Source organism: Corapipo altera, unplaced genomic scaffold (genome assembly GCF_003945725.1).
Source record: "Corapipo altera isolate COAL_440 unplaced genomic scaffold, ASM394572v1 1, whole genome shotgun sequence".
Lineage (NCBI taxonomy): Eukaryota > Metazoa > Chordata > Aves > Passeriformes > Pipridae > Corapipo > Corapipo altera.
Genome location: NW_020884873.1, coordinates 13,425,883 through 13,441,972, shown reverse-complemented (window position 1 = coordinate 13,441,972; position 16,090 = coordinate 13,425,883). Strand labels below are relative to the sequence as shown.

The 16,090-nt window shown below is 43.4% G+C and overlaps 2 protein-coding genes and 1 long non-coding RNA gene across 5 annotated transcripts in view; 1 reads left to right on the top strand and 2 right to left on the bottom strand.

Moving 5' to 3' along the window:
• CRY1 (cryptochrome circadian regulator 1) overlaps positions 1-5,075 on the bottom strand; it is a 39,560-nt gene extending 34,485 nt beyond the window's left edge. Inside the window, exon 1 of one of the 2 annotated variants that reach the window (XM_027657549.1) lies at positions 4,607-5,075. In XM_027657549.1, the coding sequence (XP_027513350.1) occupies positions 4,607-4,764 (158 nt within the window). In that variant the 5' untranslated portion in view covers positions 4,765-5,075. The remainder of the gene's footprint in view (positions 1-4,606) is intronic. The other variant, XM_027657540.1, reaches the window with a different exon arrangement.
• A 3,730-nt stretch (positions 5,076-8,805) lies between these two features.
• Positions 8,806-14,165, top strand: MTERF2 (mitochondrial transcription termination factor 2). Of its 2 annotated transcripts, none has more exons than XM_027658045.1 (2): positions 8,806-8,933; positions 12,885-14,152. In XM_027658045.1, the coding sequence occupies exon 2, from the start codon at positions 12,899-12,901 to the stop codon at positions 14,090-14,092; it is 1,194 nt and encodes a 397-aa protein (XP_027513846.1). In that variant the 5' UTR covers positions 8,806-8,933; positions 12,885-12,898; the 3' UTR covers positions 14,093-14,152. The 2 variants fall into 2 exon arrangements, with proteins under 2 accessions (XP_027513846.1, XP_027513838.1); XM_027658037.1 differs by lacking the exon at positions 8,806-8,933 and adding an exon at positions 9,025-9,270 and having other exon boundaries at positions 12,885-14,165.
• LOC113954134 lies at positions 10,452-12,953 on the bottom strand. Its single transcript, XR_003530113.1, has 3 exons — positions 12,866-12,953; positions 12,076-12,128; positions 10,452-11,640 (listed from the first exon to the last, which is right to left on the bottom strand). It is a non-coding gene; the product is annotated as an uncharacterized LOC113954134 (long non-coding RNA).
• Positions 14,166-16,090: the final 1,925 nt, after the last annotated feature.

The following is a 16,090-nucleotide window of genomic DNA, read 5'->3' as shown; positions in this document are numbered from 1 at the left end:
CCCACGAGAAGCGCTCACATTGGAGAAGTTTGTGGAGGACTGTCTTCCCTGGGAGGGATCCCACACTAGAGCACAGAAGACTGTGAGGAGTCCTCCCCTCCAAGGAGGAAGGTGCAGCAGAGACAAAGTGTGATGAACTGACCAAAATCCCCATTCCCCATCCCCCTGTGTTGCTGGGGGATAGGAGGTAGAGAAAATGGGAGCAAAGTTGAGCCCAGGAAGAAGGGAGGCATGGGAGAAAGGTGCTTTAAGAATTCAGTTTATTTTTCATTAGCCCATTCTGATTTGATTGGTAATAAATTAAGCTAAATTAATACATTTTCCCTGTGATGGTAATTGCTAAATGACCTCTCCTTGTCCTTATCTTAACCCACAAGCCTTTCATTGTATCTTCTCTTCCCTATCCAACTGAGGAGGGGAGTGACAGAGAGCCTTTGGTGGGCTTGATGTTAAATATTTCATAAATCAAATAGATTTTCATCATAAGTGCTACAGCATGAAAAGAAACTTAAAGAGATGTCTTTAGCAGGGAAGTCAAATATTTCAGTGCATTCCTTTTAACATACCAAGCATGTCACCAAAATTAATAAGTACAATACACAAATTTTGCCTGCCTGAAGTACAGACGTGAAACTGAAACTACTCACAGAATAATTTTGTTGACAAACTTTCTCCACCAGTTTTCCATCCAAACAAACAGGACAAATCATAGCTACATAAAATGAAACTATAAGCATATTTTCAAAACGAGACACACAAAATAGAAAAATTAAATAGATACTACTAAAGGATGTCTAAGTATTAATTTTTTAAAACAAGTTCCAATTTCCATGAATTGCAGTGATTGTCCTGGAAATAAAACTCTGAGTTTTTTTGGTTTGGTTTGGGTTTTTTTGCTCAGGTTTTCATTTTTCATATGCTTGAAATACAAGTGTAAAAAAAAAAACAAACCCACAGCTTTTCTTTCTCCTAAATCAATAGCAATATCTGCCACAATAGCAGCTAACTTAGCGGGATGTTGAACACATCAATATTATCAAAAAATCTAATAGATATACAAAATAAATTTTATTGCTCTTACTTTAGAAGTGAAATTTGTTCTCTTCAGGAATGATTAAAAAAAGAAAGACAAGGCTTGGCAAGATCAGAGTATCTATCTTTACAAAATCAATTTCTGCACACCAGCATTTTAACTAGCATATCAAAGACATACATACACAGTCAAAAAGACAAACTAAAAGTAGTAAATTATTACCCAAAGTAAATTCTTATGCAGCAACTAACAGAATGTTTGCATTTCTTTTCAAGTATTGTGATCAATTGCCACTCTCTACTAAAACCAGGGCTAAATGAAACCCTTCCCTAAGTGATTTTGCAAAACATGAGATCCCATTCTCCTTAATATGGAAAAGTTTGTGAGCACAAACAGATTTTTTCAGAAGTAGGTAATGGTTACTTGTTGGAGTATGCAAGTTACATTCTTTGTGTACTCTGTTGACACAATTAGATGTGAGCTAATTCTGGTGCCAAATGTTTAATAGCAATTGACAAAACTTTCTTTAAGAGAGCCTTAGCTTGATTTTCCATTTAATATCTCCCTCCACCATTTCTCCATCACTTTTTACTGCACCGAATAACTTCTCTCTCTCAGGTGTTGATCTGTGAACAACACTGTGAACTCATTACATAGAAAAAACATGTCTCAACGAAAGCATATCTTGATCTATGTGACAACTTGAAAAAAGGAACAATAAGAAGAAACAGAACAGAACCAGGAAAAAAAACGAAGTGAGTTGAGGGAGGCCCTGGCATTTGTTACGTAGCATTCATGAATTTAGAACAGGTAGGCTGAATGCCAAGAGAAAGGAGGTCAGTAAGACCATGTGACTGCTTAGTAATTAGACTTGCACAATAGCGCAATTACACAAAAATATTAGTTCGCAATTGTTACATGACTGTTTAAAAAGTTAATCAGAAAGCACCTCTGTACTAAAGGTTGCTATTTGCCAGATTTAACACATACTTGTTAAAATGAACTGTAACTTGTGACTCTGCAGAGTTTACTCTAACAAGAAACTAAACCTTCTGGTTTATTGTATTCTTTCACCATTTTTCCTCATATCCATTGTGTTAGTCATACTTTGACAGAGAAGATTTTTGCCAAGGGCACTAGGACAATACACAGACCAGAACATAAACTCTTGGTGTCAATCAACTCAAATTAGGAAAGGACCAACGTAAATTCACACCAGGAGATTAAATTTGACTCATGTTCCTAATGCTGAAGGGCTTCTGCTCTTAGTCTTAACTAATATGTTTTCAACTAATTCAACACACTACTCCACAGACATGTAAGCAAGGATCTTGCTGACAGTCATCAAGTGACCAAAAACATAAAATGCTTGATCATTAATTACAAGTGTGAAATGAGACTGGCAAACCAAAAAACTGCATCATAAGTCTTGTGTATACATTCTGTGAATATCTGTGTTTGCATTAGTTAAAAATAAACTCAAACTACTGGAACCTAAAATGGATTCATACCAAACTAGTAACTGTTCATTTAAATATAAATTTATTAAGAACCACCATAATAAACATACAGCTTTAGCAGCCAGTTAGTCTATAAAGTTATGGTTCTTTTAAACTTGAAAAAACCTGAAGATCTCACAAAAGCAGGCTATGCAGGCAGCAAGATTTTCTACTCAAATCCATGTGCAGCTTGTGCCTCGAGGACATTTGAGCCCCAGGAGACCATCTGAACTGCTTTGGATAGGGGAGTTGTAATTTACCCAAAAATTCAGTCCCTCTAACCAGCAACTAAAAAAAGGTGGTTTTCTTCAAATGCAGAATGCAGTGGAGGGACTAGCTGTCTTTTAGAACAGCAAGAACACTGTTAAAGTAAACCAACCAGCAAATATATCACACAGAAACATACTCAAGGACTGGATTAGCTAATGATCATATTCCATAGTCATTGAAGAACCATGGAAATAGCACTCAAGACATGAACTTCCTTCTGCTGGAATCAAAGTTCGCATTTGTCTATCATTCACTAGCTCAGAGAATATAAGCAAAAACTGTTTAGCATTTCAACTGCAAAGCACATTAGAGACATATGAAGTATTCTTAAGACTTGATTTCCTTAACACTTTAAAATTTGTGCCAATTGCCCACATTCTTTTAAAACTTAAGTAGCTGTTCATGCTTTGTCCACAAAACTAAGACCTCTAAGCTTCTTTATAAGTCAAAATGTTATTAAAAAAACTTATCCCCTTCAAAACTAAAACAATTAAAAGTCTCTATAAAAGAAATGTACAACATGAACCTCAGAGAAGGGAAGTATTTAACAATTATTATTCTTCAGTGGTATGAACATTATTTTTGTCAGTGAAAATGGAATAACCTCCAAGTTAAACTCCACAGAAGACATTTTTAGTATTTCTATCTCCTGAAAACCAGACATAGGACCATAAAAAAAACTTCTCAAAATTTGAAAAAAAACCCCAAAACCTCCAAAGGCAAGTTACTTTGTTGGTAAGTTATTTAATAACCTGGGATACAAATTAATTAAATCTCAAAGAAATAATCCTTGAAGTGAACCGAAACCCATACTGAAACGTATCTAAACTTTGTTACTCTTCTATGATGTAATGTTAAGCCAAGTTTCATTGTGCTTGTTCCATAATTAGGCAATCATAGCATCATAGTCTGGGCAGGCTAAGTTCACAAGCATTTCATGTTCCTGACACCAGATGGATAGACACAAACCCTCCTGCATTATCAACCCTTTTTAAAGGGTAACAATTTTCAGATCCTTAGTGATGTTTTAACTAACTTCACATGACAAGCATGGCCAGAAGTCCCTTTAACCTCTGCCTTACTATGGGACACATTTAGTGTGGGAGCACCAGTCACAGCTCCACAGTAAAGTTCATTTCTGTATTCAGTGGGAGGATTGAAGGTGTAGGAAGAGATCTGCATGCTCCGGAAAGGAACAGTGCACACCAAATCTGCCAGAGCTCGAGAAGCGTTTGGACATTGATCTCAGGCACATGGTGGGATTCTTGGGGCTGTCCTGTGCAGGGCCAGGAACTGGACTCTGTGATCCTTTTGTGTCCCTTCCAACTCAAGATATTCCTCCCTGCAGGAACGCTATTCTGAGAAATTGCTTTGTGAGCTAAGCGAGCAGCTTCACAGCTTTTCCGGGACGGAGTCACCCTGGGGCTGGGGAAGTCGCCCTGGGGTTCCCAGCTGCCCAGAGGTCCCGAGACAGTGCAAGGCCTCCGGGCTGCTCCCCACGGGACCTTCCGCCCGGCAGCAGCGGGCGAGGGACCGGGAACAAGGACCCCCTTCCCCGGGAAGCCACGGCCCTCCGGCCCCGCACTGCCCGGTTCCTTCTCGCCGCTCCCTGGCCGGGCTCCGCGGTCCGGGCGGGCGCAGGGCCGGATACGTAACAGCGGCGGTGCCGCGGGGAGGGCGGGCGGGCAGGGGAAGCCGGCGCTGGCGGCGGCCCAATCGGCCGCGGAGGGGAGGGGATGGTGGGGAGGCAGCGTGACCGCATACATAACGCGGGGATTAGGGCCCCGCGGCGCCCCGCACTCACCGCCACCTGTTGATGCCCACGTTGGAGGAGCCGGCGAACCAGGGGTCCAGGATGTAGACGCAGCGCACCGTGTCGGCGCCCTGGATGCATTCCCGCAGCGCCGGGTTGTCGTGGAGCCGCAGCCCCTTGCGGAACCAGTGTACGGCGTTCACACCCATGCCGGGCGCGGGCGCTCAGCGGGAACCGCCGCCGCCCGCGGGGCCGCTCATGGCCCGGCGCCGCCGGGCGAGCACGGACGGGCGGACGGGCGGCCCGCGGGGCCTCGCTGCGGGCGGTTCTAGGACCCGGCGGACACGGCGGGAGCGGCCGCCCAGCGGGGACGCATCACCCCGCGGGGCCCCCGCGCCGGGGAGAGCGGGGCCGAAGGGAGGAAGGGAGCGCTGTGTCCGGCGGTGGCTGCGGGGCGGCGAGCGCGCCGTGCCCAAGGAAAGCGCCGTCCGTGCCAATGCCGCCGCCTCCTCGCCGCTCGCCCTGTGACTGCGCCGGGCGCGGGGCTGCGCCGGCCGCTCCGCCCCGCCCCCCGCCGCCCATTGGCCGACGGCGCCCCCACGTGACTGCCGGCCCTCACGTTTCTGAGGTGTGTTCGGTACCGCCGGCCCCGGGGGGGCGGACGGCTGGACCGGGCGGGCCCGCGCCCGCGCCGGGCCGGGAAGCGGCCCGCAGAGCCCGCGATCTTGGCGGGAGTCCCACCCGTCGGGCACGGCAAGGGGCCAGCGGGCCGCGGTGGGAGGGCGGAGACGGCGGGCTGGTCCCCCCCCCGCGGGTCGGGGCGGCGGGACCCGGATGAGCACGGGGCCGCGAGGCGGCTCTTGGTGGCGCCGGTTCCTGCCGGGACGCGCACGCGTGCGCGCGCCCGCCGGGCTGTTATGTATCGCGCCCCGCGCGCGCCCACGGCGGCGGCGCGGCCCCGCTCACGGCCCCGGGCGGTGCCCATCGATCCCAGCGGACCACGTCCCATCCCATCCCGCGGGAAACAGGCGGGGCGCTTATGTAAGCGTGTGCGCAGGGAGCAGATGTTGGACTGGAGGCTCTCCAGAGAGTCCTTTCAGTTCCGTGATTCTGTGAAACAGGCCGAGGTCTCGGTGCCTGCTGCAGCCGTGAGGGGCTGGGCAAAAGTGCTGGACAGGAACCCCCGGGCAAGAGAGAGCGGCTCGGCCGTGCGGTGCTGCCACGACCAAACACACTTGAAAGCAGCAGAATGAGTTGTCTCTCCATCTAAACTCATTATCAGTAAATGGTGAATATCTCACGTCTTTTAATTACAGAGCTCAAACCACGGTCTGTGTGCTGCCTACACAGCAGGTTTCCCTGTACCTGCTCCGGGGTTACTCGGGGCACGGCCAGCAGCTGAGGGAGGCATCGCACTGATAGGACTCAGTAGAGCCATTTCGAGTCTTTACAGGACAGCTGTGGATTGCAACTCAAATCTGCAGCTTCCAGGATGTTCACAGACAAGTGGGTAGTAACAGCAAGTGTTGTCATTAGAAAAAATGTCTCACAGAAAAGATAGAGGACTCTAATCAGCAGTACTGACTTTTCTTGCCCTCCAGAAGAACCAGACCAGTACAGTACTTTGAGAACTGTAGTTTTTCTTTCTCCTAAAATATTTTTTCTGCTAAGATACACAGAAAGTATATGTCAAGTCAACAAAGTCCCTTCACACTTTTCTTTCCTCACTTTGAATCACTTAATAAACAGAGTAACAGAATCACAGAGTCATTTAGCTTGGAAAAGACCTCCAAGATCATCAAGTTCAATCTTTGACCGATCTCCTTGTCAACTAGACCATAGCACTAAGTGTCATGTCCAGTCATTTCTTGAACACCTCCAGGGATGGTGAGTCCACCACTGCCCTGGCCAGTCCATTCCAATGTTTAACAATTCTTTCTATGAAGAAATTCTCCCTGATGTCCAACCTGAACCTCCCCTGGTGCAGCTGGAGGCTCTGTCACTAGTTGCTGCCGATCCCCACCTGGCTACAAGCTCCTTTCAGCAGGTTGAAAATGTCATCAATGATCAAGGCATGATAGCAGCAAAGGACCCAGCCATGATTAGAATCCCTTTCTATTTGGTCTTATACAAAATTTCTTTCTAAAAAGTATGGAGGCTGAACAGTTCTTAAGCACTGACTTTAACAATAGCATAAAATATGAGGTTTTCAGTTATTACTTTGTTATATGTAGAACATCATACTCCACAGCTCATCATTCTGGTCCAAGAAGAATATATGGGATGCTGTCATATACACCCTTCCTGCAACTCAAAAGTTGGAGCAGTTTGGGGCATTGTAAAGTTGAACATTCTTTTCTCAACTAATAAAAATTACATTCTTCCATGCCTGTTTTTTGTTTGTTTAATTTTTATCCTTAAGAAATGCCAAACATTGGGTATATAATTGTCAAAGAAATAAAATAGAAAAAGAAAATTTGGTTGTTAATGGCCACTGCCTATCAAACTCATTTGAATTCTGTAATTTTTGAGCACATTGAAGAAGTAGAGTCGTTATTTTCAAGGAAAGTCACCTCACAATATAGTTTTTATTTCAACTTTTAAACTGCTCATTCATACTCTTTATGTTCCCTGCTAGCCTCCCACAAGGCTGCCACACTGAAGATGGCCCTGAATAAAGTCCAGAATCAACCAATCCGCCTTTGAGGGAATACTGAGGTGGAAGCAGCCCTTCCTCACTAGACCTTATGGCTTCATAAGCAAATTGCAACCGTGAAAACCATCACTCCGTAAGCTGTTTGTTGCTACAGGCTAAATAACAACTGCAGTATATCATTAGCATATCATTATGTCAAAACACTATTTGGCTCTAGCCATACCTTCTATGCTAGACAGTTTGTTCTTGATTTAGAAGTGGAAGGAAGGTGAAGAATGTATTAATTAAAATGTCTAATCTCAAGGGAAGAGTCTCTCCAAGTTAGTTGGAAAAGAAAATAGAATCACAGTTAATCAAGGAACTCATAAAAGTAAACCTCACTACTGTGTTCTCTTGTGAATAACTTATTTTTTAACAATTGCTAATTTAGCCCAGACAGTGATTGCAAAAATGAAGAGAGTGGGGAGCAATTAGAAGGGAAAAAAGATAACATGAAGATACGAAGCAACAAAAACATAAAAAATCAAATATCCAATACATTGTATATTACAAATTGGAAGCATTTTTTAGATGCTTGGTTTTAACATCATTGTATGCAATTATATTTACAAACATTGTTAACTGTTCTTGAAACAGCTGTTATGCAGGAGACAAAGCCTGAACCAGGTTCCTACATCATGGTTTCTTTCAGTAGCAGTTCTTCAACTGATCTTTTTCTCAGATGCAATACAGATTACTGAACATGTAGCTGACAAAAGAAGTGTTCCCAGAGGGAACAGCAGAGATTTTCACTCTCTGAAGGATGTGATTGTGCAGACCCAGAGTTAGTTCAAAAATTCCAAACGCCCCTAGTATAATCTTTCTAGTGCAGAAACCATTTATGTGACTGTAGAGTTGTTACTCTGGAAGAGAAATCAAGTAGATATAGCTGAAAAAAATAAGGTAGAGGAAGGTGGTTCTCATCATCACAGCTCAAAGCTGTGTTTCACAGTTCTGAAATGCCACCAGCCAAAACACTATAGACCCAACAGCTAGGTACGTGAATTTTATTCTTTTAATCTGTAATAAGTCAGCGATCATATGAAAAAAAAATATGATGATGTAAGACAAACCACCTATCGTCATTCAGTGTTACCAAATCAAAAGGAGCATAGAATCATAGAATCAGCTGACTTGGAAAAGACCTCTGAGATCATCAAGTCCAACCCTTAATCCACTACTACCACAGTTACCAGACCATGGTACCAAGTGCCACATCCAGTCTCATCTTAAAAACCTCCAGGGATGGAGAATCCACCACTTCCCTGGGCAGCCCATTCCAATGCCTGATTACCCTCTCTGTAAAGAATTTCTTAATAATTTGCTTCCCATCAGAATACAGGCACACAAGTAACCTAACTTTAAAATGTTTGACTCTTTGCCATCATACTACTTCAGAAGACTTTCAAAGTATTTTTTTTTTCTATTTACCACTCTAATTCTCTCTGAAAGCTGTTTTAATCCAACCCCCCTGTACCTTCCTTCTCCTAGTCCCATCAAACCCTGCTCTAACAAGCGATGGAACCCCGTGTGATTTTGCACCAGACGACGCCGTGCGTTCCGGGTGCCGTGGGACGGCACGTCCTGCCGCCTGCAATCCCGGTCACCGCCTCCCGCACAGGGCACATCCCCGTCCCACCCCCGGGCGGCAGCGGCGGCGGGGCCCGGGCGGCGGCGAGGCCGGTGAGCGCGGGCAGGGGCCGGGCGGGGGCTCGGCCGCTCTGCGGGCCCGGGGCACCGCCGCTGCGGGGCCGGCGAGCACCGCGCTGGCCCTGCCGTGCTCCGGGCACCCGTGAGGATGGAGGGGGCGGGATGCAGCGGGAGAGGCCGCGCGGTTCCGAGGCCCCCCCTGGGCGCGGGGCCTCCTTGTCGGCCCCGGGAGGCTCCGGCAGGAGCGGCATAACCGGCTGCGGTAGCGGGGACGGGCAGAGGCCTGCCGGGCCTTCCAGCCTCTGCGCCAGTGCTGGTTACAGGAAAGCATCGGCCTCCTGCCGCTCCGCCCCCAAGCGCAGTCCAAAGGGTGAGAGAGGAATCCTCCAGCTGGCCGGGCTTTGGGAGCAGGGTGTGATGGAGAACCTTGTTTTCTCTATACTAAGAGCACCCCTTGAGGACCATTGGTTTAAATAGTGTGGTGCGTCCTTAAGCACTTCGCAAATGTTTTTCCTAGATACAGGGAAAAGCTTCTTCCCTAGGAGGACAGTTGAGCAGTAGAACAGGTAACCCAGAGGGGCCAGGTGGGGTCCATCTGTGGACAAATCAGCCTGGTCTTATTTCATAGCACTGCTTTGAGCACGTGAGGTCCCTTCCAACTTGGATTATTCTAGAATCCTCTGTATTTTTTCCTAGAAAGCTTTATGTTGGTCTAGCATATCTTGTAATCCTTCTTTGCCTCATTTCCACTACTGATGCAAAGCAGGAATCCAGTTTTTTGTCTGTAAATGCAGAAGTATGAACATTTACTCTATTGTGCATTAATCTACAAAACCACTACATATCTGCCTCCTAGATTTCTTCATAGACCATTCAAATCCTCTGTACACTGCTTTCTTCTACACAGATACCTATTTTTCCTGGTTAATTCAAAGTTCAATCTAGGCTTTCTGTAGTTTCATTTAATTTCCAGAGCCTGCTAAGTTTGCTGTGGTGAGGCAACGGGAATAGTAGTGACCAGCACAAAGTAGCAGTCGAAAAATACAACGTAAGAGGTTGCTAATTTTCAAAGATGAGATTTGAGTCTTAAAACACACATTTAAATGAGGGATGAATCAGCCAGTTGATCCTCATATCCATTTGCTTTAGAAGGTCTCATAAATAATGTGATTAAATGAGATAAAATTAAATAATGAAACTTATAGCACCCCTTTACTCTGTATATACAGGTCTCTAGTAAGCAGGATCACAGGTACTTTCAGATAGACGTTAGTTCATTTTCTTATTGCTGTTCTAACACTTGGTGATAGGAGGGTGCTGCTGGTAGTGAGAGCAAACATCTCGTTTGAGCTGGCTTTTTTTTTCTTAATCTCTCAATTGATTTACAATCTCCACAGCAACATAAGTATGTAAAAAGTTACAGTGGGGTCCTGCACGTTAGAGCATGCATTAGATCCAGCATGAGCTTTAAAAGAACTCTGAATTCTTGAAATCGGTTACATACCGTGGAAATGTGATACTGTCACGTATAGACTTGGAAATACACTCGGTTTCTATAAACACCATGACATAAAATTCATTCATGTTCTTTTTTGGATGTTGTATTTTGCATAGTGCTTAATTACATGGGCTCCTGAGTACTCCAGTCAAATGCATTTGTTTAGCAAATAAAGTTTTTCTTCCTTCTACAGTATTCTGTTTCTGATGATCCTCACAACAGGGAAAAAATTGACTGATGTCAGAAATTTTCAGAAAACTTAGAACCTTTTTTAAGTGAGCATAACAATAATTTCCGTGTTAGGCTGTGGAAGGGCACAATTTATCAGAATTTTTTAAAAGCTCTGTAATAGTGAAAATGACTGTATTTTAAATGGCTGCATTACTCAGAAGGCAATTTTGTTTAAGAGCAGGATTACTTATTTTACTTATTGAAGTAAAAGCAAGTCATGGTTATTTTTCCAGTTTGTACTGTATCATCTGACATGCCATACAATTTTAACAATACTTGCTGGCAATTTCCAGCTGGGCTGAAGCATTAATGAAGAGAGCCCTGATCCTTCAGGGATTTACTTACTTTGACTGGACCCCCTAAATTCTGTGCTCAGACACAGGCAGTTTTGTCTCCTGCCTGTGGAGGAGAGGCTTTAGTTTGCATTCCCCTGAAAAAGTCACTTTTTCAGGACATGGAAAGGTCAGCACACAAAACGTCTGTGACTTACCTACACTTCCAGTGCTTTCAGGTTTGTTGGGAAAAATCGCTTGTTCTGTGGTGGGGCTTGCTGGAGAGCACTTCTCAAGTTACAAAGTTTATGAAGACAAAATAAGCAGCCTTGGGGTTACGACACAAGCAGCTTCATTAGGCAACTGGATTTTGCCTCAGAGATTTGAAGTAATACCAAACAAGAAGTTACCAGTAAACAGCTTCTGTTAATAACATAAGTTTGCATATAGGAAATTATTCTGTTAGTTTATGATGTAGTAACACGAGTCCAGATTTTATAAGCATAAAAAAGCAACCTAAAAGCAAAGGTACACTTTCTTGAGACAGTGTTTTACCTCTGGAAAATATATAGTGTTACCTGGCAACTAGATAGAGAATCTATCAAATTCTCTAAACAAACCAGGTATTTTCTTAGAAGACAGACTATAGATTCTAGGAATCTTGTATAGCTGTTCCAACAATAGGTTTCTCAGTCTGTTCTGTAGATTAGACTGCATTATCATAACAGTAATTTCTCTTCTGAAAAAAACCAAAACAACCAAAGTAATTTGACGTGATGCTAATGTAGGTACTTTTTGAAGCATGCTATACTTAGGAAGAGGTGAAAGCAACTGCCCAAACAGAACTGTCAAATGCAAAATTGTATTTTTTTTTCTTATTTTCAATTTGAGCATGTTCCCAGCAGCAACCATTTGCTGAGTATTTCACAGATCAGCACTTCTCCCTTTCAGACTCAGTGCTCCCAAAGGGTTCTTATGAAAACACCACCTAGGAAGTTAAAGATACACTTAATGATATCTCTGTTTGACTGCTGCAGCTCCTTTGGCCACTGCAGAGCAGGTGACAGCACATATGCTGTTGGTGATACCTAGCAGCCAGTTTGAGCAAAGGTGAGGTGTGGGGTTGCCCACAACTACCTGTGGTTGCCATGTGGACTCCAATACCGCCATGTACCTATTCCACAAGGACTCTGCCTACTGGGGGTGGTTGGCATCAACAAAAGTAACCTGGAGGTAGAAATAAGGCGTTGGTGCAAAGAGCAGCTGTAGAAAAGTAGGTGCTGGGAGAGGCAAGTGAACGCCTGGAAATGTTACGGTGTGCTTGCTCCCTCCCCCAGAATACCAGTGTGCTTATTCAGAACTCAATTAGTAGACTTGGCTAGTGAAAAACACATACATAAAGGTTTCTGTGATTTTTTTTCTTTAATAACGATGATTTCAAAATGAAGTTAGGCTACGAACTGCTGCTGAAGCAGCACTGAGCAGGGGGTGTCTCTGACACATGATGGAACAAGTCACACTCCAAATGATGCTTGAGAAGTTCAAGCAAATACCTTCATAAGAGTTAAGAAAGATATTTAAGCTGCCTTTTTTTAATAGTTTAGTGGGATGACTGTCAAATGAAATGGGGTGAATCATTTTTCCCTTATGGTGTGAGCGATCTCTAATGTAATAACAATGTTAGCTGCAGAAAATGGCTGACAGTTTGGATCTCGTACGACTGCAAGCTTTTATATAGACAGAGCACTGCCCCTACATCAGGCCTGTTGCAGACACGTTACTGTTCCAGTGACACATTTGTCAGAACATTAACCTTTCAAAAATATTCCCCTCCCTCGCTTTCGTGTGAAAGCTGGATTTTGTGCTAGTAACAAAAGCACGGGTGAGAGTAATTTCTTATGCCAGCTCTGTCTAAACATCAACGATTCTGAGCATTAACTAATTCTTTAAATGTGTTTTCTTACCGTTGTTCTGTCTCCACAGGGCTGACTTCCACAATGTTAAGAGGAATCGCTCACGCTGCAAAAGACACATTCGCTCTTCTGTCGACAAGATCTCAGTGCTGCAACCCAGGATTGATATTTTCATCAGTATGGCCTGAAGTAGCAAGCAGGAGCTTCCTAATACATTCCAGTTACACAACAGATACAAAGTCAAGAGAGGAAAATAAAAAAACCATTGAGAGTCTCTACGGTTTGTCAGTTGACATTAAGAAGATACGCAGACTGAAGGAATGGGTCCTTCTCCAGGATGTGGCCTATGTTAAAGAAATTGCTGGTATCTTGCAAGAAATGGGAGCAGATGAAACCGCTGTAGCTAACATTTTAGAACGCTGCCCAGAGGCAATTCTCCGCACCCCTGAAGAGATAAACTCTCAAAGAGCTCTGTGGCAATTAGTATGCCAGAATGAAAAACAGTTGATTAAATTAATAGAGCAATTTCCAGAGTCTTTTTTTACTACCAAATATCACCAGAATCAGAAGGCAAACATAACATTTTTTCAAGAGCTAGGACTTAAGAATAATATAATCACCAGGTTCTTGACAAGCGCACCCAATATTTTTTATAATCCTGTTGAGAAAAACAAAAACATGATAGAGACATTACAAAGAAGTTATTTAAATTTAGGAGGTTCTGAAGCAAATATGAAGATCTGGATACTGAAACTATTGAGCCAAAATCCATTTATTTTATTAAATACCTCCACCACAATCCAGGAGAACTTGGAATTTCTCCAGAAGAATGACTTCACTGACCATGAAGTTCTACAGCTGCTGTCTAAACTTAAAGGCTTCATTTTTCAACTTAATTCTACTACTATGCAGAAGAGTATGCTTTTTTCCAAAAATGTCTTTAATTGCAGTGATCAAGAACTAAAAGAACTAGTGCTGAAATGCCCAGCCCTCCTCTACTATTCTGTTCCAGTTTTGGAAGAAAGACTTGAAGGACTACTGAAGGAAGGAATTTCTGTAGCACAGATTAGAGAGACACCAATGGTGCTGGAGTTGACAACACAAATTGTTCAGTACCGAATTAAAAAGCTCTCTGCACTAGGATATGATGTAAAGAGTGGAAATCTAGAAAGCTTGAATGGTACAAAGAAAGATTTTGAAGTCACTTATGGTAAGATACAATCAAAGAAGGAAAGACCAATTTTTAATCCTGTTGCCCCTATACACATTGAAGATTAATTTGAATGCTGTACTTCAAGTTATGCAAAATAAAAGTTGGTTTTTTGAGATGAAACAAAAGTAATCTTAACCAGACTGTAGTCTTATGCTGTACTTTGTCCTGGAGTGGTTTTTAGGCACAACTTCATTATACACTTCTAGCTTTCTAATGCTTTCAAATAATGTCATAGAACCTGGTTATGAGATACTCTAGAGAGTATCTCACATGTTACATTTTCTTACCTGACAGGGCATTAACTGCTTTGGATTTTCAGCTCTGTCACTGCACAGACCATCCTGTGGTAGTGATTAGCACAATTTTTGTCTGAGAACAACAAATGGAGGGTTATTTTTCCAGCAGTGTTCAGCAACCCACTGGTTCACTGACTTCAGGAAATTCTCTTGGAGTTCCATTCCTTATTGCTGCAGTAAGTAGCTCTAGCTCCTGGATACTGACCTGCAACAGACTTGATTTTTTGGTTAGGAAAGCCTAGCCAGAGAGTGCAGTTTGAGCACAGGGGCAGGACATAATTTTTTTTACTCACTGACTGCTACAGTGAGACTCTAATATGTTTGTGTACAAATCATAATGCAAAGAAACTACAAGACAACCTCCTTTACATTTCTGAGACTTCAAAATTTACTTCTTTTGCAAAAAAAATCGGGCAGGAGGAAAACCATTTATTGCTAGTTCTTAATTGTTTCTCTTCTAGCAAGGTTTGGGGACAGGAAAGATTAGGGAGAAACTGAGGTTAGTCTCAAGTGATGGCAGGAGAAAGGAAAAAGCCATGGTTTTATATTAGGTATAACAAAACTCTAGTCTGTAAACCACTGGTGATTAAAAATGACTACCAGATTTTCAAACAGCTGCCACAGTTTCTAAATATATGGGTGGCACTGCTTCTCAGATAACACCGAATGATAATTGTTGACAAGTGCTGGCTTTCAAAATAGTAACTATCGGACAGTGTTTAAGTTCTCAGGGGATTTGATTTCTTTTCATTTACAGGCTGTGAATGGTAATATAAAGTAGCAGCATCACTGACGATTATCTCAATAGAATTAGGATCATCGGTGATTTTATTTCTCAGAAAGACTTTCCTAAGCAACTGTTCCACACACATTCCCTCTTGACAGCAGGAGAAAAAACAGTTACACAGCCCCCTCATTCCAGGCCATTCTTCAAGGTCATTTTTAACACACATTTTGGCAGCAAGTCCAGGCTTCCTTTTCTTAAAGTGAAGTTTTAAATTGCTGAAGAAAGTGGGTATTAAATTGCTGGTTTAGAGGGCGGGCTGCAAGACGATGATTTTATATAGTCTGCCACATTATCTGCTGTGAGCTTGGAAAGGGCTGGAAACACCTGGTGAGAGCAGTGCCAAGATCTCAGCAGCTGAAGGTCTTAAACTCACCACTCTGCAGGCGAGAGCACGGACGTGAGAGCAGCTTGTGCGGGTAAATGCCGCTCCTGTAGGAGCGTGGGCAACAGTAGGGAGAATTTAAGAAGGGGCACATATCCCCACCATGAAAAAAGTCAGGCTGTGTTACCAGCCTGCATCTTTGCCAACTCTTTCAAAACACATTGTAGGTTTTTAGGAGGAAACTGGAAAGACAGCCATATCACAAATTCACAGGAACTTGCCTTTGTCACTTTCTGTCTTTCCGTGCTCAGCTATTAAGCAGACCACAGTATTATTTGAATTCAAAAGCCTCCTTCCCCTCAGACACAAGAGGGCATTTCAGCTCTCTGAAGCTGTTCATAACACAATCTGTAACTGAGCTTGATGGTTTAGGATGAAAAGGAACCCAAAATTTAGAACAGTGTTTTCCCTGAAGTTTCAGCATTTCTACAGGTATCTGTTTTTAAAGTTCTTGAAACAGCTTAGATTCCCATCACTTACAGTATCTTCAGTGGCAACACAACAGGAAAAGGACACATTTCCCTAAGTGAGTCATGGCCTGAGTAATCAATAATTTTCTATTCTGAATGTTTCAATTTCTCCTCCCCCCTTTTCAAAA

What these genes read in the sequence shown, in the direction of transcription:
- MTERF2 (XM_027658037.1), top strand. Translation starts at nt 9,063, where the DNA reads ATGCAGCGGGAGAGGCCGCGCGGTTCCGAGGCCCCCCCTGGGCGCGGG. An exon ending in CCCCAAGCGCAGTCCAAAGG is followed by an intron (nt 9,271 to 12,884) that starts GTGAGAGAGGAA and finishes CTGTCTCCACAG; the next exon opens with GGCTGACTTCCACAATGTTA.